The 22,334-nt window shown below is 39.4% G+C and overlaps 1 protein-coding gene and 1 pseudogene across 1 annotated transcript in view; one reads left to right on the top strand and one right to left on the bottom strand.

The window, feature by feature from the left end:
• Nucleotides 1-22,334, bottom strand: part of MYO1D (myosin ID) — a 344,632-nt gene that overhangs the window by 178,917 nt on the left and 143,381 nt on the right. Inside the window, exon 16 of the mRNA XM_077749586.1 lies at nt 13,866-14,073. Coding sequence (XP_077605712.1) covers nt 13,866-14,073 — 208 coding nt within the window. The remainder of the gene's footprint in view (nt 1-13,865; nt 14,074-22,334) is intronic.
• On the top strand, nt 14,231-14,315 carry LOC144219847 (U2 spliceosomal RNA; annotated as a pseudogene).

A 22,334-nucleotide genomic window follows, 5' to 3' on the forward strand; every position in this document is an offset into this window, starting at 1 on the left:
AACCAGCAGGTTATTTACCTTTGTAATTCTCATGCTCTCATGAATCTATAGAGGAGTTTTCCAGCATTTATATCACACGTAACAACATCACCACTCTGATAGCTAATGGAATGTGAGCTGGTATACTCTTGAATTTTCTAAATTTTAAAAAATTTATTCATTTATTTTGAAAGAGAGAGTGAGTGGGGGAAGGGCAGAGAGAGAGGGAGAGAGAGAATCCCAAGCAGGCTCCACACTATCAGCACAGAGTCCGATGCGGGGCTTGAACTCACGAACCGGAGATCACCACCTGAGCTGAAACCAAGAGTTGGACACTTAACCAACTGAGCCACCCAGGTGCCCCTGCTCTTTCCTAAGGTGAGCTATTGGGGTCCTCAAAACTTGAGAAGAGCTGCCCCACAGAGACCTAGGCGCTTGTAGAAAGGAAACGTGTACAACTATGTTCACTGTAGCATGAGTTGGAGTGATAAACTGAAAAACTGAGTGTAATCAGAAAAGTAAATGGCTCTTTAATAATGAAATGGCATAAAGAAGTAAAAGTAAATAAACTAGAGCTATAATTATGGACCCAGAAAAATTTGAGAAACATGCTGAGTGAAAAAAAAATCAAGTTGTAGAAGATTTTGTACAGCACAGTGTGGTAACGGTATCAAAACCAGGACAAAAAAAATATAATCGAATCAGAGGCTGCCAGCCTCGAACAGTGGTTATTAATGGGGAGCCATGAGAGAATGGGAGCTTGCTGGCCCGGTGCTTTGAGAGGACAAGTCCTGAGTTAGCTCTTTATATCTTGTTAGGTAAACAAGAGAAAAGGTTAGTAAATATTTATATACTTGTCATAAAATTCAAGCTAACCCCAAATTTATAATTCTGTCATCACAGGTTGCACCGCAGCCATGTATGACTGCATCCTAATTATCCATATGGCTGTTTTCTAAGAAGGGGAAAGAACTTCCCTGTAACATCAAAAGAGCTGTTTTAGTAACTCCAAGGACTAGGACTAGTCTATGTTGATTCTGGAAAATGGCACCTGTTATTTTAGCAGAAAACTTTGTTCCTTGTATTTGTCACAGTTTACCCCTTAGTGATGATTAGCCCACTCACTGTGAGATCAATGGTCCAGCTCCAGGGAACTCAACCTGTATAAATGGTTCATGAAATACAGACTAAGGTCTGTCCTCCTTATAAACGTATTTTCATGTAAAATGTGAATCCCAGAGAGTGGTTCTCAAACTTCCGGTACCTCTTCTTCCAGAAAGCCTTCTGTCCTCCCCTCTGGAGGGTCAGGGTCTCTGCTCTGAACCCCCGTGGCAGTGATTTTATATCCAAGAGTGTCTCAGTGACCCCATTCCACTAACACATCTCCCTCCTCACTAGGCTGTCAGCTTCTTCTGGATGGAACACTGTTCATTTTTATGTCCCTATTCAGTAATGAATGAACAAATCTAACTTATTACTTACATAAAATGCATCTGAGCACACTTCTCCCACACAGCCACATCTCACAATGTTGGGAAGGATGCTTGCCACCTGCTTCCTCTCACAGCATACTGAACAGAAGTATAGTCAATGGCCACCATTTGATCAAAGGCACATTTTTTTCTTTATTCCTTTCAACATTTAGGCAAGGTCAAGTGGCTTTTGTGGACCATAAAAATATTCCCCATGAATGAAGCAATGAATGGGCTGGCACTGGGGGGGCCACAGTCTCCTCTCCTCCTTCCTGTAATTAAGCTTATGTTTTGTCTGCAGTCATCCTAACACACCTTTCCCAACCTACTCATGGCTCAAAAGTCACCTTCACCAAAACAAATAAAAACCTCTTCTCCTCGAGCCTATATTCTCAGTAAAAAAAAGATAGAGCTGCTGATGACTTTTCATTACTGTATGTATACAAGTCAAAAGCTGATTCATAATTTCAACATAAATGTTCCCTTCCAATTGTAGTAAAAATGTATCTTAGTTCACATACTTAGTAGTAAATGACTCGGAGGGACATCACTCCGTGGCTACCAAGGTCCTTTGATAAAGGAATTTTGCCAAATTACATTCTTCTTCCTCTCTCAGCATGATGCCACAATCACTTTTGTGGCTGGATTTATAAACTTTTCTTCAACAGTGTGACTCATGCCACTGTGGTGAAAGAGAACAGTGGGTAAGGGTGTGTGCAGAAGGCTGGTCTACGGGGACAAGGCTCAGTTCTGGCATTCAACACCTGTGTGACCTTCAGTGAGTCACTAAGGTACTGGGTGACTTTACTTCTCTTTCCTCTTAAATAAAAATAATACTAGACACTCGTTCACAGGATTCTTGTAAAGATCTAGTTAATATACGTAAAAGTGCCCAAAATATTGCCCATCACTCAGTAAAGATTAGCTACTATATTAACAGACCTTGTTTCTTTTTTAAGGGCAAAAGTAATCAATTTTATATGAGAGATAATTGTTTTGCTTTTAGTCTCAGAAAGAAAATACTTGACTAGTTTCTCAAAGAAGTCAGCAAGCTTTGTTTGAAAACAACGTAAAAGCCCCCATGGCTTCATGCCACTAGTTGATAAAGTTCCACAATAAATGATACATTAGGGAATAGGGGCAAATGAAAAACTAAACCAATAAAATCCACTTTTCAGAAAATGATTCTATTCACATTTTTTCTTTTGGCTGGTTTACAAAATTATTATACTCCAGTCTGTGTTAACCTTTGAGACTATTTATAATTAATAGCTATGATCGAGGAACCTGGGTGGCTCAGATGATTAAGCATCTGACTCTTGATTTCGGGGCTCAGGTCATGATCTCATGGTTTGTGAATTAAGCCCTGTTTCAGGTTCTATGCTGACAGCACAGAGACTGCTTGAGATTCTCTCTTTCCATCTCTCTGGCCTCCCCCTCTCGCATGTGTTTTCTCTCTCTCAAAATAAATCAATAAACATCAAAAAAAGAGCTATGATAGTATTCTCAGTTTTAGAATTTACTATTTTCACTCTCTGATCATGTTTTAATGAGCTACTTTTAATCCTTCACCAGATCCTTCTTGTGACTGGGGCTATAACATAACCTAACCATGAATAAATTTAGCAAGTAAGTATAAGAACATACAAACAGTATCATAGTTAATTAGGACAAGGAACCAGGGCAGTCCTTGGGATACATGAGCTGCCTTTAAAACATACCATTTTTAAGGATGAAATGATATGTCATTGAAAGTTATAATTAATATGCCAGAGACTAATGTGTTCCATTCTCGAAGGGGCCTCAGCGGTAGGCCTCCTATCCCTAAGAATCTGGGGGAAGACATTTCTAAGTCAACTGGGAGCAATAAACACAAGCCACATGTTGGGTGATGTTAAGGAAGTATTATGAATTTTAAGGAGAATGACAGTGGCGTGCAAAAGTCCTTATCTGTAGAGACTATAATAGTATGTAAGGGCAAAATGGTCATACAGCTGAGATCTCTTTTTAAAAACACCAAACCAAACAAACACACATAAAAACATAAGGTGAGGACTAGACAAAATAAAATGAAAACGGCAAAATACTGATAACTGTTGAAGCCGGGAGAAGGCAATGGGAGGATTCTTCATGCTCTTCTTTCTACTTTTGTGAGGCTTTGCAAGGGTTCATAATAAAAATGTCCACAAAGAAAGAGAGAATACACCTTCTTTCAAGTTATACTCAAAAAGTGGCTGTATACTAGCCCCCCCAATTCAATTCAATTCAATAAATTCCAGAAACTAGAGTTACTACACTTAACATTCCATGATTATAATGCAGCAAAGCTAAAAATTACTAATAAACTAGAAAATGAAACAAGACATGGATCACCTGGAAATGATTTTTTAAAATCATGTATGTATTGATCTCAATACATACATGTATACAGTATGTATTGACTTTGAGAGAGAGAGCACGCAAGTGAGCAAGGGAGGGGCAGAGGGGGAGACAGAGAATCCCAAGGAGGCTCCAAGCTCAGCAGCCCGATATGGGGCTTGATTTCATGACCATGAAGGTTACCTTTGTTTGCTGAGGCAAACATAATATTGACACTGAGCTGGTTGAGTATAATTCTCAGATCTGATAGCTCAAAAGAGAAAAAAATTACACAAGCATCTTGATCTTTGTGAAGAAGTAATTTCAATTACTTCAACATCTATTTTTTTTTTAAATCTATTCTTGATTTTGAAAGTACTCTTCTTAACATGACAGAAATAGATGGAAAACTTCACATGCTCAAATGTATCTACCTCTATCAGTGGCATGCCTAAATAGAAACTCACTAGAAGGGGCGTCTGGGTGGCTCAGTTGGTTAAACATCTGACTTTGGCTCAGGTCTGAGTTCGTGGTTCGTGAGCTTAAGCCCCGGACAGGGCTCTCTGCTGACAGATCAGAGCCTGGAGCCTGCTTCAGATTCTGTCTCTGTCTCTCTGCACACACACCCCCCTCCCCCCCCCCGACTTGTGTGCTCTCTCTCGAATATAAATAAACATTTATTTTTTAAAAATAGTTTTTAATGTTTATTTATTTTTGAGAGAGAGAGAGTGTGAGCATGGGAGGGGCAGAGAGAGAGGTAGACAAAGAATCTGAAGTAGGTTTCAGAATGTGATGTGGGGCTTGAACTCATGAATCGTTAGCTGGATGCTTAACCAACTGAGCCATGCGGGTGCCCCTATAAATAAACATTTTAAAAAATTCAATAAAAGAAAAACTCACCAGAAGCATTCCCAGTAAATTCAGGAACACTTCAAGGATGTCCAATATCACCATTCCAGGAAATTTCACAAGGTAGGTTTGCAGCAGTGTGGTCCCCTCCCCATGACATGACTGCCAGTTTGAGGGCAGTAGCCAAGAAATACAGCCAATCCTCATACAAGAACAAGAAGACATTTTCCCATGAGCCATCTCAAAAGGACTCTGGGTCTTACATGCTTCTGTATGTCTTTTATCAAACATTGTATACAGTGTGTTTATTTTTTTTTATTTTTTATTTTTTTTAACATTTATTCATTTTAGAGAGACAGAGAGAACAGAACACGAGCAGGGGAGGGACAGAGAGAGAGAGAGGAGACAGAATCCAAAGCAGCCTCCAGGCTCTGAGCTGTCAGCACAGAGTCCGACGCAGGCCTCGAACCCACAAACTGTGAGATCAAGACCTGAGCTGAACTTGGATGCTTAACTGACTGAGCCACTCAGGCACCCCATATACAGTGTGTTTAAATACTGCTGACTTATTGATAAAAATAGGTAGCCTTAATTTTATATAATACTCTCATAATATCAGTTCACTGGTAGAATCTAAATATTTATTATTTTTAAATTTACAGATGATCACTATCCTACAATTCCATCCTGAACTTCACATACCACTGGAAACAACAATCACATGTGAAGTTAAGCCCACATTTTGAATATTTTATCTCACTAGCTTGAGGTCTTTTCCTCCTTACTCAGCTTTATCATAACCTCTTTTTCACGCTCACATAGTTTATACCCTTTCTTCCTCACTCATTCCTTTGTTTCCCATACCCTGTTTATGAGACTGTGCCAATTTTTTGAAGACCTAACAATCAAACTACTACCATCTTCTAATAAGGAAGCTACTGGACAAGCAAAAATAAAATTCTGGGGGCCTACGAACCTTAGGAATGGATCTGAATCCTTAGAGTGGGAGGCTTCTATTATTTCCTATATAAACACATCTATAGTTTCACATAGCTGTAACAGAAGATTGCCAACTGACTTTAGATTCAAACTTGACTGTGTACCCCACAATTCCTAGTTCCATGGGTGCTACAAGGTTCGAGTCACATTTAGGAAAGAATAAAATCTGGGAAACTCATGGCATGTAGTGTGAAGCAGGTCAGGAGCTGACAGCTGTGGAATTCATGAGCTATATATAATCCCAGGGTACCCACAAACTGCCTGGAGAGGAAAATGATCAAAGCCTTAAGATACTACTCTAAGAAAGAATGCCTATGTTTAGTAGCCTTCAGTATGTGATATAACGGCCTTGAGCTCTAGGCTACCCCATGGCACACTGGAGAGGATAATTCCATTCCTAGAGCTAGGATCAAAGCTGTGCGAGCTGAAATGGTCCCAGTGACCATTAAGATCGCTGTATACAATCAATTATAGATGCCCTTTAAGAAAGGCTCATTCCCTCAAATGAAGACACAACTCACAAAGGCACTCTCTTATAGATGGGTCAAGAAAGTCACTCTTCAAGTCCATCAAGGGATTCCAAATTTGTTAGTGGCCACACAAAAGATAAACTTCTCTAATCCTTTTCCATCTCCCTTTGAGAATCCATCCTTCATATCTCCTTATATGACAATTTTGATCTCGCCCTATGATTCCCTCAAATGAGAACATAAATTTATTTTTTTTAATTAAACAATTTTTTTCCTGAGAGAGAGACAGACAGACAGACAGCGTGAGCAGGGATGTGTCAGAGAGAAAGAGACATACAGAATCTGAAACAGGCTCCAGGCTCTGAGTTAGCTGTCAGCACAGAGCCCCAACGGGGCTTGAACCCATGAACTGTGAGATCACGACCTGAGCCAAAGTCGGATGCTTAACTGACTGAGCCACCCAGGCGCCCCCATAAATTTAAAACTATACATGCACCAAAAATAAGAAGGGAGAGTTTCTTGAGGGAAGCCATACCCTACTTGTCTTCTAAGATGGCAACATAATTTAAACTAAATGGGTACAGAATATTAGAGAATCATGACTCTTTGTAATGCATTCAGTATGAAGTTTTCATTAAAAATTTTATTAGAAACTACAGTCTTCTCTCAGGATTTCCCCAACTATGTAACAAATAAGCATCTTATTTTCTGAGAATTAATGAATACAACACATAGAAAGAAATAATAAGGAAACCCAAGCCAGAAAAGTCCAAGCTGAAGAAGGAAAAAAGTTGAAACAACAAAATCAGCTGTGACAGATTGGCCTCACAACACACGTACTCATTATACACGTCAACTCAACTCAGCTCCATGTGCTCGCTGCTGAGCTGAATACTGATCTCTCGGTACCTCCTTGCTTAAAGCTGTAATTCAGAAAACTTTAAATAGTCTCTTCAGCACTGCCTAGAAACATCGTCTTATTTGGTCTCTCATTCAAATGTGAAATAAGGAACACACACACGCACAGACTCAAATGTAGAGGGTATGTGGGTAAGTGAAGTGATTGTGTATTGTGGAAGGAACAGAAGTATGAAAAAAACCTCACTGGCTATCCTGATTTGTTTTTTATGTGATGAAGAGATGTGTACACAACTGGGGCTTTGCCTAAAAAGCTTTTTTCAGTAGTCAAGCAAAAACATTCAGGTTTTAGGTCATTCAGAAAGGGTGTTTATAAGAATAAAAATATCCAGTGCTTCAGTGAGTCAAGCTCTTTCATGCATCAGCTGGTGGGAGCATAAATTGGTCCAATCTTTCTGGAAGCCATCTGACAATGAGGACAGAATATCTTAAAAGTGCATATCTTTTAGGGGCACCGGGGTGGTTTAGTTGGTTGAACGACCAACCTCAGCTCAGGTCATGATCTCACAGTTCATGGGTTTGAGCCCTGCGTCAGGCTCTGTGCTAATGGCTCAGAGCCTGTAGCCTGCTTCTAATTCTGTGTCTCCCTCTCTCTCTGCCCCCCTCCAGCTTACACTCTGTCTCTCTCTCAAAAATAAATGAACATTAAAAAAAAAAGTTTTAAAAAAGTGCATATATTTTAAAGCAAAAATTTATTCTGAGAAAATAATCAAGGATCATTACTAGTACTTACTAGTAGCAGTAACAGCAGTATGAGTAGTAATAACAATAGCTAACATGTATTGAACTCTGGGTCAGGCACTGCAGATCTGTGCACTGAGGTGGGACCTAGAGAGTGAAAAACTGGAAAAATCTAAACATCTAGCAATAGCACATTGACTGAGGAAGCTCTAGTAAATCATATTAAGGACTAAGCCAGCTATTATGAATATGCAAATAAGAATTTACACACATAAAGATAGAACAAAAAATATGACACAATATGGCATGATTTAATTTATATTTGATAGAAAATTATATTTTAAAAATATAAAAGTATTTCTATGTTTTTCTTTTTCCTACATGAACTTGTACTGCTGCTACTTATGTGCTATAAAATTAATAAGTCTTTGAGCTCTAGATGGTTTTTTTTAAGATGGTCATTTCTTTTTGTTTTTTTTAATTTTTTTTTATTTATTTCTAGGAGAGAGAGAGACAGCGTGAGCAGGGGAGGGTCAGAGAGAGAGGGAGTCACAGACTGAAATAGGCTCCAGGCTCTGAGCTGGCAGTCAGCACAGAGCCCGACGCAGGGCTCGAACCCACGAACCGCGAGATCATGACCTAAGTAAAAGTCGGACGCTTAACCGACTAAGCCACCCAGGCGCCCCAAGATGGTCATTTCTTAAAAAAAAAACAAAAAACCCCCAAGATATCTGTACCAATTTCACAAATCTCCTAAAATGTCAAGCATATGACTAAGTATTTAAAGGAAAACAAGATGCACTAAACAGATCATCTGTAATTCTTGATACTGAATGCTTAGTGGTTCAGACAGTGATGGTGTAGAACTATACATTTTTTAAGCATTAGAAGGCAATGCAATTTGTATCTCTTCTGCAGTCTCTGTGGTTATGCAGTTTATTCCTTTAAGAACAACAATTTTGGGAGCGCCTGGCTGGTTTAGTCGGAGGAGTGAGAGGCCCTTGATCTTGGGGTCGTAAGTTCAAGCCTCACGTTGGGTGTAGAGATTAATTAAATAAAAATTAAAGAAAAAAGAACAATTTTAGAGGTTCTGGTTTTGGTCAACATCATTGACTTTGCCTCTTCCAACCTGCCATCACATCTCTATTAAGGTACAGAAACGGTATGACAATTCACTGAAAGCTAGCTAGTTCTCACATGTTAAAACCTGGAACACAGTATGATATTGGCATAGGAATTGTCCATGGAATAACATAGTCCTGAAAATAGACTCAAGTATGGGAATTTATTATGAGACAAAAGCAGAATTTCAATATGTGGAAAAAAGAGGAAGTTTTAAATAAATTGAATTAGAACAGCTGGTTTTAAATTTGGAAAAAAACAGAGTTGGACCCTTATATAACACCATGCATAAAAACTAAATCCCAGAACCATAACTTTTTTTGAAGAAACTCAAAGATAAAAAGAAAAAAAAAAGATAAGACCTATTAAGTAAAAACTTTCATGTCAGAGAGTATACCATAAGTGGAGTCAACGACAAATGATAGCCTAGAAAAATAATTGCAATACATAAAGATAATCACTCCCACAGATTCATGAGAAAACAACAAACAACCCAATAGAAAAATGGGCCAAGGATACGAATAAGCAAGTAACAGAAGAGGAGCAATTCCAAAAGATCAACAAACACACCCTCATGAAGAGTCACGAGAATACAAAATTAAAGTAGAAATGAGACATCATTTCTTACTGGTAAGAATGGAAAAAATTCAGAAGCCTGGTACAAGTCACTGTGGTTAAAAAAAAAATTAGGGAAGGGCACTTGGGTGGCTCAGCTGGTTGAATGTCTCACTTCGGCTCAGGTCATGATCTTGGGGTTTGTGAGTTCAAGCTCCAGGTTCTGCTCTGTTGCTGACAGCTCAGCTCGGAGCTGGGAGCCTGGAGCCTGCTTCAGATTCTTTGTCTCCCTTTTTCTCTCTGCCCCTCCTCTGCTTGTGCACGCTCTCTCAAAAATAAATAAACTTAAAAAAAAAATTTGGGGAAAGAAGTTCACTTACACTGTGGGCTACACAATGTGAACTCTTAATATGGATGATGATTATAAATATATATACCCTTCAACCAACAATCTGCTCATGGGATCCCAGTGCACAGAATGCATTAGCACTGAAGTGATGGCGCATAGGATGAAGTATTCCTATATGTATAAGGAAGTCTATTAAAGTTATGGAAGATTTGGGGGTGTCCAGAAAAGAGTTAACACAGCAGGCCTGAGACTGCATCCTTAGAAAGGCCTGCTTCCAAGGTCGGCCCCTGGCTAGTGTCTGGGAAGTTGGCTGGAAAACGATTTCACTTGCTTATATAACACTTTCCCTAAATGGTTAAGAGTGGCTCAGTGTGGTTACACTGTGTGCAAAGAATGAGATTTACGCTGAATATCTCATTTTCTTCTGGGGGTCTGGGGTTTGGGTACATGTTAGGCAGAGGGTGCCTACATAATCCCCAGTAAAAACTCTGAGCACTGAGTCTCTAATGAGCTTGCCTGGGAGACAACACTTCACGCATGCTGTCACAATTCACCTCTGGAGGAATGTCCGTGCAGCTCCATAGGGAACGAACTCTTGGAAGCTTGCTCCTAGTTTTCTCTGGATTTTGCCCCATTTGCCTTTTCCCTTTGCCAATTTTGCTTTGCATCCTTTTGCTGTAATAAATTTTCCTCATGAGCACAACTATATGCTGGCCCTGTGAGTCCTTTTAGTGAATCACCAAAACTGGAAGTGGTCTCGGTGACCACTGACATAGGTGGTGAGAGTGGGCAGGCAGAGATGATAAATGTGGGGAAAGAGAGTAAGAAAATACTATTAAAAAAAGAGAAAGGTGCTCATAAAAAAAAAAATCACCACGTGAACCATGATCTCATTTATATTATAGTATATATGCACCGAACAATATGAGCAAGGATGGCCACTGCAATGCTAATGGTTTGTTATCTCTGGATGGTGGGATTTTAGGTTATTTTCCATAATTTCTCTTATACTTTTCTATATGCTCTGAATTTGTTTTTGCAATAAGTACACTTTAATTATATAAGCAGAGAAAAAAGATAAAGCTATTTTTTATTTAAAACAGAAATAAAAGTCAATTGTTAGAGATTCTGGTTTAAAATAGCATTTCCTGTTGCTGCCTCTCCTAACTTCCTATTCCATTCCTATTAGGTTATAGAAAAAATAAAAACACATATCACATGAAAAGTCAGGCAGCTAAATACCTATTCCCAGAAGCTGAGAGAAATTTCCAATAATTGTATGGCCTGTGGAGTTGATTTAAAGAACATAATCAGTAGATCACCTATATCCTACCCTAGAACAGCCTGCCTGAGAATTCAGAGGAAGATTCTTATTTCCTGCTTCACTGCTAAATGGTTAAGAAATGCAAGATCTATTATCACAGAAAAGACTGGACAGCTTTTCCTCTGTGACATGGGTGATGGCTTTTGAAGTAAAGAAAGCCATCTTTTCTCTTTTAGAATCTCCCTTTTCTAAGTAGAAACTGTAATTTCCCATCAGAAAGAAAGCAGAGGTGCTGTAGAGAGGACAGAGAAAGGGAGAGCCATAGTAGGTGAGCATATGTACTATATAAGAATTGGCTCAGGGGTTGGGGGTGCCATCTTTGATCAGCAGAGCTGCAGTAGACTAAAGTCTGCGGGACACCATCAACTGTGGAGGTGAACAACCTGCCACTGGAGATTTAAGAACAGGATTCTACCAGCCATCAGGTAGACAGAAAGTGAGTTCAGGGTAGCGCAATGAAACAATGTACTACCCATATGGTGACACTTTTGAGAGCAAAACTAACAGTTATGAGAGACAAGAGGCACGAACTGGGACTCTCCCAAACTAATGGAGAGGGAAGGTCACTGTCCTTCAGGGCCAAACCCTGAGCCTGAGTCAATCTCTTGAACAGGTATAAAGGAGAAAAACAAAGTATCAGATATGCAAAAAGCACAACAAAAAACATCACTGGTCAGTACTGAAGATCAAAAGAAAGGATTTAAGTATACAGAAGAACAGATGTAGGAAAATAATTTACCATGGCAGACAGAAAACAGATACCCCACTGCGTAAAACAGACCTGAGTAAAAGCAATACAACAAAACAAAACGAGTTAATAGAAGGAAATTGTTTCAGGATGAGATAGAATTTAGTATTCTACTCCAAAAGATTTTCTGAGGCAAAATACATGAAAGAGACCTAAACTTAGAAACATGTTAGCAATTGGGAAGGAAGAGAAAACCTTCATTACTTGCACATGATATAATCATTTCCCCAGAAAAACTAACAGAATCTGCAAAGGTTTCATTCTAGATACAGATAAACCAACATAAACCCATATATGTCTATCTACCAACACTGGCATGTAAAAAATTCACAGCAGTAACAAAAACAATAAAGTATCTAGGAATTAGCCATGAATTCCTAAGGCCTCTCTCTTAATCTAAAGGTCAAAGAAATGATTTAAATAAGCCCATTCTGTACTCTTAAGATGATTTAATACCATAAAAATGTTCTTTCAAATTAATCTATAAATTCAGTGCAATCCTAATAAAAATTACTGTTGAATTTAATGAACCCAATAAACACAAATTAACATTTATATTGCAAAATAAAGGTCTATGTATAGGTTAATCCACCTTCATAAAGAAGAGTAGAGAAGATAACTTATCTACTGTACACTAAGACATACTGCAATAAAAACCATGTGGCATCAATGTAAAAATGGGCAACTGTATAAATAGAACATTCAGCGATGGAATATATACATATGACAGCAGATGTTAAGAGTGGCACCACTAAACACACAGTTTAGTAGATGGTACTGAGAAAACGGTTCACTATATCGAAGAAAATGAAACTGGATTCCTACATAAAACCAAATATATAGACAGGTTCTAAATGGATTCAAGATCTAAATGTGGAAGATCAAAGTATACAGTTCGGTGGAGAAAAGAGAGGCTGGTCTCTTTGTGACCCGGAAACAAGGAGAGCCCTCTCTATGTCAAAATGAAGGATTCCCTTCAACAAAGCATATGACAGATGAAGTTCATGAGAATGCCTACAGAATAGAATGTATTTAAAATGTCTAACGTGAAAAAGTGATTAATGTCCAAAATATTCAAGGAATTCCTGCTAATCAACAAGAAAATCATACCAGCTCCAGCAGAAAAACAGACAAAGGATACGAACTGGCAGTTTATTAGGAAGACCCCCCCAAAGCAAATAAGCTTTTAATGAGATGCTTGGGTTTAACGGTAACCAGAGAAATACAAAGCAAAACGACAATGAGATATTAGACCTATCGGTCTTGCAAAATTGAGGTGGCTGGATGCCACGAGTCAGGATGTGGGCACATGGTCACTCCCACAATGAGCTGGTGTCAGTGCAAACTGGCAGTCCTTCGGGGGTGGGGGGGAACGGGTACCACATATACCAATCAGGTTTACGTATGGTACCTATGTTTTCTCCTGGTACCTATCCCACAGGAAATTCTCACAGAGGCACAAGATTTTTAAAAATAATCATATATATTTTTACATTAAAATGGTCCATATGGAAGGTATGGAAATAGGTATGGTATATAAAAAGAAAACGATGAGTGAGTGGATGAAGTGAGAAGGGGGGTCTGCACAGAATTACGACAGACACTACACTCTACTGAGCTTTAAGTCAGGAGCCCACTCTTCAGTCAAGTGCTGGTGGTGGGTAATGATGGGTGAGGAGTGGGTTTCAAACGCGTTGACAAAACTTCTGAATTACAGGATAAAAAACAAGTCCTTTACCCAGTTAAGCTGAGGGAAAAAACTCCGTAAATAACAAGGGACAGAAAGTTGGCTGCTTCAGACATCTCTCCAACTTCACAAACCAGAAGATAAAATGTCTTGAGTTTTGAGGATAGGATAATTTTGAGCTCAGGCAGCCAAATAATTTTTTCCATGTGTGAAGACAACAGAAAACATTATAAGATATACATTGATACAAAGAATATACCATCATGAACATTTCTGGAGTCAAAGAAAACATTCAATAAATTGTTAAGAACATAAAAGCAAGACCTGATCCTTGTGTAAAAAATATAAAATTACCTTTTGTAGAAAGAGGACAATCCTTACGAGCATCTGGGCACGGAGTTCTTCTAAGGTAAACAGTGTTCGGGGTGTTCGAATGAAAATTTTGGTTTTCCCATAAGCCACATCATCCTGAAAACCACAATGTTCAACCAGCTTCCTGACAGCCTCTTTGTCTGAAGGGAGATCATGGTTGGGCCAGGTGAATTCAGAGATCATCTTGTATCTACGTGAAAAATGAACAGGGCATATGTTAAGGAAGAGAAACCCTATGGTCTCAACAGATACAGAAAAACTATTCAGAATACTCAATAAATTCAAGACACTTTATAGAAAAACAGCTTAGTAATGAATTCTATTCATTAATCTGATAAGAGATGTAGATCGCTTCTCGGCCTTTTGGCTAAGATCAAGTGTAGTATCTGATAAGAGATATAGAAGAAGATTTTAATAAGATAAATACTCCTTCATGATAACAACTCTTACTAAACTAGGAATAGAAGAATACTTCCTTAATCTAATACAGGCTCATTTACCAAGAACTTACAGCAAACATCATTCATAAATGGGTTACCTTCGCAAATTCTCTTTATAAACAGAATTAGTGAGACCTATAAGCAAACTGGCATATGACTGGGAAAGGAACAAAATGAACATTATGACTTGCTTCAAGGAAATCAAGCAGATCTGCAAATAAAAACTATTATCACTAAAAGAAAACCAAGCATAAATTAAATACACAAAAACTAATGGTGTTTCTAGGTACAAGCAGCCATGTTGGCCCCTTGTAAGGTGGCTCACTACACACCAGCTTCTCAGGAGTGAAAATGAGCAAGAGTCACAGCTTCCTTTCAAAAGTGACATTCTAGGGGTGCTTGGGTGGCTCAGTCGGTTAAGCATCCAGCTCTTGATTTTGGCTCAAGTCATGATTTCAAGCTTTGTGAGATAGAGCCCCACACTGTCAGTGCGAAGCCTGCTTAGGATTCTCTCTCTGTCTCTGCCCCTCCCTTGCTCTCTCTGTCTCTCTCAAAATAACCTTTGAAAAAAGTGACATTCTATTGCTTTTACCAAGGGGAGGGGATTACCAGGGGCCTGAGTACAGACAGGTGGGGATCCCTGGGGTCATCTCAGAAGGCTGCCCTACCACAGCATTGCTTTCGCCCAGTGCCAAGTTGTTTACTACATGTAGCCAAATTTAGTAATTTTCTTTCATATATTATATCTGAATTTTAATCCATAGAGAGAAAGGCTCTCTTCCTACTCAGGTGACAGAATAATTCACTTATGTGTTCTTCTAGTAGTTGGATGTTTTCATTGCTTACATTTAAATCTTTCATCCATCTGGGGTTTATTTTGGTATCCGGTGTGAGAAACAGATCCAACTTTAATCTTCTGTCAAGTGGCCACCCAGTTGTTCCAACACTATTTACTAAAAAGTCCATCTTTCTCCCTGTGATTTAATCTGCCATTTTAATCATATACTAAATTGTTGTATTTACTTGTTTATTTCTGGTTATTATTATTATAATAGACATTCTGGTCTGTTTCATTGCCTTGTTCATCTGTGCATCAGTCCCATGTGGTGGTTTTCTGTTTTTTTGTTTTTTTTTTGAGAGAGAGAGACAGACAGACAGATAGACAGACAGCGGGGAAGGGGCAGAGAGAGGGAGGGAGACAGAATCCCAAGCAGGCTCTGCACCCACCAGCGCAGAGGCTGGGCCCAAACTCATGAACCACAAAATCACGACCTGAACCAAAACTGAGAGCTGGAAATTCAACCGACTGAGATCCAGGTGCCCCAGTCCCGTGTGGTTTTAATCACAGACATCTTAAAAAGTATATTTTCATATCTGATGGTCTCTCCTCATCCTTTTCTTTTTAAAAGGTCTTTCTAGCTATTCCCGCATGTTTATTTTTCTATATGAACTTTCGAATCAATTGGCATAGTTCCAGGGGGAAATAATCACAAAACAAAGAAACTCTTGCTGGCATTTTTATTGGGTTCCCACATTAAGTTCATTAAATTTATCTATGATGTTGAACTGTCCCATCTAAGAACAAAGGATATCTTTCCATTTGTCCAAGTCTACTTTTGTGCCTCTTGGGAGTCTTTAAATGGCCTTCTCACACTTCCTGTTGAGATAATAGATATCTAAGTGGCATCTAATCCCTTCTTCTTGACATCTCTCTCTTTTCTAAGCTTCCAGGACATGCTCTCCCTGGTTTCCTTCTGTCTCTCTGGATATTTCTTCTCAGTTTCATTTTCTGGCTACTGCTCCTCCATTACTGGACCCCAAAATGTTGGAGCGCCCCTGGACTTGTATCAGGCCCTCTTCTACATAAATACCCCATACCACCTCATTTATTCCATCTATGTTGCTTGTTTAGTGTGTGTGTGTGTGGGTGTGTGTGTGTGTGAGAGAGAGAGAGAGAGAGAGAGAGAGAGAGAGACAGAGACAGAGACAGAGAAAGACAGAGACAGACAGAGACAGACAGAGAGAGAATCCCCAGCAGGCTCCACACTGCCAGCACAGAGCCTGACTCATGGCTCGAACTCCTGAACCATGAAATTATGACCTGAGCTGAAATCAAGAGTCAGATGCTTAACCAAATGAGTCCCCCAGATGCCCCTCCATCCACTTTATTTTTCAGTTCATGAATTTTTTATCCACAGCCCAGCTCTCAATTCTGAGCTTCAGATGCATATATCCAATGCCTACATAAATCTTAAGGGCATTTTACATTTCTCTTTCACTCTTTCTCACCTCAATACCCTCAGTTACTAAAGCCAAAATCCTACGAATTGTAATTTGATCCCTTCTCTTCTCTATCAGTCCTTCTAATTCATCATCAAATTCTATTGGGTCCACCTCCAAAATATATTTAAAATTCAACTATTCTTATCTTTATGGCCATAATCTTAATTCAAGTCACCATCAAGTTTACTACTACAGACTCCTGAATTGTTTTCCATTTCCTCCCCAATCCATTCTGCATGCTCAGCTGCCTCAGTAGTTTTCTAAAGAGCCTTCTGTCATTTTTATCTTTTACCGCTCTCCTCCTTTAGCCCCATACTCTGATCACAGTGGACTTCTTTAGGGTCCCATAATGTGGTTGCTTCTTGCTTGTTCAAAGTCTTTGCATATGCTGTTCCCATTGCCTGGAATGCTTGTTAAAAATCCACTCCTTGAAAGGCCGGCTCCTTCTAATCCTTTAGTGTTTTCATGATCTTCTTTCATCAACCATCAACCCCCATTACTCCCCTCTATACATTTTAAAGCCTACTCACTTGCCCAATAGGGAGAGAAACAGAAACCAAATGCAAACGTTTAGGATGCTGGTTTGCTGGGGAACTGGGGTCATGGCATTTTATTAACCTGAAAGAAAGGAAGAACACCTTAGCCGAGCTCTGTGGCAGAGAGATTGCTTCCAGTTTCTACAGTGTGCCTAAAACTTCAAACATGCCATTTCCTGCCTGTATTATATGAAGACAGAGGTAATACCACATGAAAAAAGGAAACAAAATCAGAATCATTCCAAATTCATTATAAAACTAGAATAAGAGTCAACATCTGGGCTATAATACAGGTAGGAAATGGCATGTTTGAAGTTTTAGGCACACTGTAGAAACCGGAAGCAATCTCTCTGCCACAGAGCTCGGCTAAGGTGTTCTTCCTTTCTTTCAGGTTAATAAAATGCCATGACCCCAGTTCCCCAGCAAACCAGCATCCTAAACTTGTGGATTAAAAAGTTGAACTCCTCTGATTCCTGACAACCAATATTAGTTCTGTGAAAGACTTTAGCAGCTTTTAAGGTTATCAGAACATTTGAAATCCTTCCCTCTCTTTTTTCAATAAAAGAAATGAAAATAAGGGAAAGTGACAGGTAAAAATTTAGGTTCAAACCCAGCTTCACAAAGTCTGCAGAATTGAAAAGCAAAAATTTGCAGTAGAAATACTATTTTTTTTTCCTAACACCATTAGTCCAATGTCCTACACACCATCCATCCCATTCCATGTCGCACTGTTAATTAGTTCAGTCGGTATGACAATAAAATGGCAACTTCTCAATTTGTATAGATTCTTTTCATGTAAAGTGGACAATAAACACAGTCTGCAGAGTAGAAATGGGCTTTTGTCCCCCCCAGATGCATACCCCACTGTCTCATACAGCACTCTTTCTAGATGATTTGAGAGAGAACCTAATCTTCATTTACATAATCTTCAATTAGGTAGACTAGTCTTTCCACAATTCTGTCTTTTAAAAAGTTTAACACATTTATTATGATTATTAATATGTTTCAAATTTCTCAACTTCTTTTATATTTTCTATTAGGCGTGCTTTCTGTTTGCTTTTTACCATTTTCTCTTGGATAGACTGAGTTTTCTTCATTTCATTTTATTTTCTCCTTTGATTTCAGAGCCGTCCATTCAACTGTGAGGTAATGCACTGTTAAAGATGGAAGGTTCCAGGAGTCGACTGCCCCAGTTCAAATATGGCTCCGCCACAACTTGGCTCTGTGATCTGGGGCAAGTTACTTAACCTTCCCGTGCCTCAGTTTCCTCATCTGCATAAAATGGGGGGGTACCATCTTCTCCTTATCTGGTTGTCACTTTCAGTAACTTAACTACATGCAGAGTACTCAAAACAGTGCCTATTTCTCTCTCTGTCCCTCCTCCACTCACATGTACCTGGGTACTCTCACACTCTCTCTCAAAATAAATAAACAAATTTTTGAAAAAAAAAACAACAAAACAGTGCCTAGTATATACAGTGAGCACTCCACAATGTTAGCCACTATTATTATCTTTGTCTTAATATTTTTAATATCTAAAACATATATTTATATGAAAATATATGCTTATTTTTTTCCTGTCTAGCTAATTATCATCTATATCCTTCCCATAAACACACAAAAGACTTTACTTCTCTATACCTCTCATCCCAATTTTAATTTTTGTTCCAGATTATTACCAAAGATTTTTTCCCACTTACAACTGATACATGTTTAGATGAAAAAAAAGTTTTACTGATTATTTGTTCAATATTACTTTTTGCATTCTATTTTTCTCTTCTGTGTTTATTTTTCCTTTTTCTCAGGAAGACTTTTTAGAGAGGATCTATGAATAGTAACCTTTTTGAACCAAAAATGCCAAAAAGTATTCTTATTGTACTCACACTCATAAATGATAATTTGGCCCGTAATAAAATTCTAAGCATAAAGTTCATTTCACTTCACTGTGAAGATATTTGCTGCTTTGTCTATTTGCATCAAATGTTGCTAATGAGAAGTCCGATATCTGTATTCCCTGGTAGTACTTTTGTCTTTTTTCTCAAGAGCTCTAAGTATTTCTCTTTATCTCTTAACATTCTAAAAGTGAACATAATGTACTTAAATTTCATTTTTTAAAAATGTTTTATTTATTTCTGAGAGAGAGAGAGAGAGAGAGAGAGAGAGACAGCATGAGCAGGGGAGGGTCAGAGAGAGAGGGAGATACAGAATCTGAAACAGGCTCCAGGCTCTGAGCTGTCAGCATGGAGCCCGATGTGGGGCTCAAACCCACGAACCGTGAGATCATGACCTGAGCTGAAGTCGGATGCTTAACCGACTGAGCCACCCAGGTGCCCCTTAAATTTCATTTTTAAAAAAAACCTACATGGTTTGCACTGAAGGTATTCTTTCAGTTTGAAGATTTCTGTCTTTTTTGGGGTCAGGAAAATTCCTGGCCACCGTTTGTTCAAATAGTGCTTCTCCTCTCTCCTCTCCTTTCCTCTCTCTCCTGTTGAACAGGCTGGCACTCCTGGATCAACCTGACATACTGCCTGAGCTTTCTTTATTATCTCATCTCTTTTTCTTTGTCATGAGATCTGGAAGAAGTCTTCAAAGTTGATCTTTCAGCTCACAAATTTGCTTTTTAAAAGAAGTTTAATTTTTTAAAATTTACACGCAGTAAAACCCATACATTTAGGTATACAACTCATCAAGTTTTGAAAAATGTATACACCCTTCTAACTGACATCCATTAGGATGCCGAGCATCTCCATAATCTCAGAGAGCCCCACCCTCTCCTTCCCCATCAATTTCCCCACTCCAGAACTCACCACTGTTCTGGTTCCTATCTATTCTTGAACTTCCTACAAGTACAAGTGGCAGCATAAAGTATGTATTCTTTTGTGACTTATATTTTTCAACACAATGTGTTATTCATTCATGTTGCTGTATCAGCCATTCATTCCCTCTAACGCTGGTTAGTAGCCACTGTATGATTATCTGACAAGTTGCTGACTCATTCTCCTACTGATGGACAATCCTCTCTTCAGTGTGTTTATTCTGATTTTCATTTTTCTCAATCTCTAAGGATTCTTTCTTAAAAATTTACTTATTTATTTTGAGAGAGACAGAGAGAGCAAGCGAGCAGGGGAAGGGCAGAGAAAGAGGGATAGAGAGAATCCCAAAAACAGTCCACACTGTCAGCTCAGAGCCCAATGTGGGGCTTGAACTCATGAACCGCAAGACCTGAGCTGAAACCAAGAGTCAGATGCTTAACAGACTGAGCCCCCCAGCCCCCTCTAACGATTCTTTTCAATATTTATCTGTTCTTGTTTCTAACTTCATATTCCTATTATCATGATTCTCTCCTGTATTTCTCTGAAAACATTAAACACGCTTATTCCAATGCCATTTACCCTTTGGTCTGTTCTTCAGGTGTAAGGTTCTGCATCTGTTGAGCTCATTGTTTTTTCTCATGGTCTGGTCTTTCTCAGACGTTTGACTACTGTCTCATCTACTTCCACAGAGTCTTTCTGTGTACACCTTGGCCTTGGCTGGCCTCTAGTAAAGTGGCTACAGCTGCTTCTGGGGTGTTGGCCGTTATGCCTATGGCGTCTCCCTTGTCCCGGCCACTGTGGCAAACTCCAGCACTGCAGCCGGGATGGCCTGATTGGCAAAGGCAGTCTTTCCTTAAAACTGTGACCTTGGCTTATAACCTGGGTCTTCACATCTGTTTCATGTCCTATTTAGGCGGGAGTCCTACTTTCAAGGTTCACTGAGAACCCCCTGCCTTCTTGATTCCATAGTGTGGCTGTGCATTTTCTTGGTTTTAAAGACACCCAATTCACATTATTTGGGAACATTATATGTTCTCGGAGTAGAAATGGATTTAAGCTTATGCTGCTAAGACCGCCATTGTTTGAAATTCCCAGGTTCTTTTTAACCTTTTGTATTGTATTTTTACATGTGGTTTAGAAAACATACTCCCATCCTTATAGCAGGTCTCTCATGCCAAGAAACAAACTCGCCAAAATCTCCTGAGATGAATGCAGAAGGTATGTACACACTTACAAAGTTCCTTGTCTCCTCCAAGCCAAACTTGCTTACTGTTCTCTTACCTCAGCTACACTCCATGGCTTCCCTTTGTCTCATGATCATACAGTTTTCGTTCGGCCCCAGCCTATCTTAACCCAGCCCCATCCTGCTCATTTTAATTTCTGCTGATTTTTTTTTTATGGGTGATAACAAAAAAACAAATTCTGACTGAGCAGTTGCTAGAATTCTAAGAATAATAACAACAGACTAGTAGTCTCTCTAACATAATTTTACAATGTTTGAAATCAAGATTCAGAATGAACACATCTCTATTCATGAAAACATTCCAGCCTCAATAAGCAAATGAAACACCAAATCTAAAGACCTGTGTGATTTTAATAAGGAAAATGGTCAGTTTTGAGCATGACCTTTTGATCAATGTAAAATGAAATTCGAATTTTCCAGGCTACTGTGCTTTACTCATACTAGGAGTCTCCATTTAGTGCAGTCTCTTTCACTTCTGTGCAAAAGTTGCTGAACACTGGTGGAGAAAAATAATGCTGGTGGTCTCACTGTCCATTTATAACCTCAGATCTCACATGGACGCTCAGGTCTTCCTGGGGGCAATCCTTCTGTACAAACCTGTGCGTTCCCACTCTCTAAAATGAGTATTCCTACTTCCCCTGAGACCCCCCCCACCACCCCTCCTTATCCTCACTCCCCACTCTTGGCCTCGCCTCATACTTGATTAAGGACACAGAAGCAATCAGATAGGAACATGTTCATCTTTGCCAGCCTTCGGGCCTTTCTGCATCTGTATTCAGAGTCTCTGCCTTTTGCCCTGTTGCTATGGGGGAAGTGTCCGTGCTCTGACCTGGAGCTGACAAACCTCCCACCTGTGCTTGGGATTCTGAGCCTTGCCTTCTCAGGGATATTACGGTGATGACAATGTCCTCCCTTTCTCCCGCACCACCGGGTTCTCCCTCTGTTGCATGTCGGCCCCACTGGCATACCTTTCCTAGTGTCTCCTGACCTCACATCCCACTCCTGCTCCGGCTCCCATTCTTCCCGCCCTCCTTCACAGCATGGATTCTTGAGCTGTCCTACGGGCATCCGACTTCGCACTTCACTCTCCCTACCTGTTCAAATCAGGCTCTGCCTGACTTTTTCTCCCTTGACCT

Source organism: Crocuta crocuta, unplaced genomic scaffold (genome assembly GCF_008692635.1).
Source record: "Crocuta crocuta isolate KB4526 unplaced genomic scaffold, BGI_CrCroc_1.0 scaffold149, whole genome shotgun sequence".
In the NCBI taxonomy this organism is placed as follows: Eukaryota; Metazoa; Chordata; class Mammalia; order Carnivora; family Hyaenidae; genus Crocuta; species Crocuta crocuta.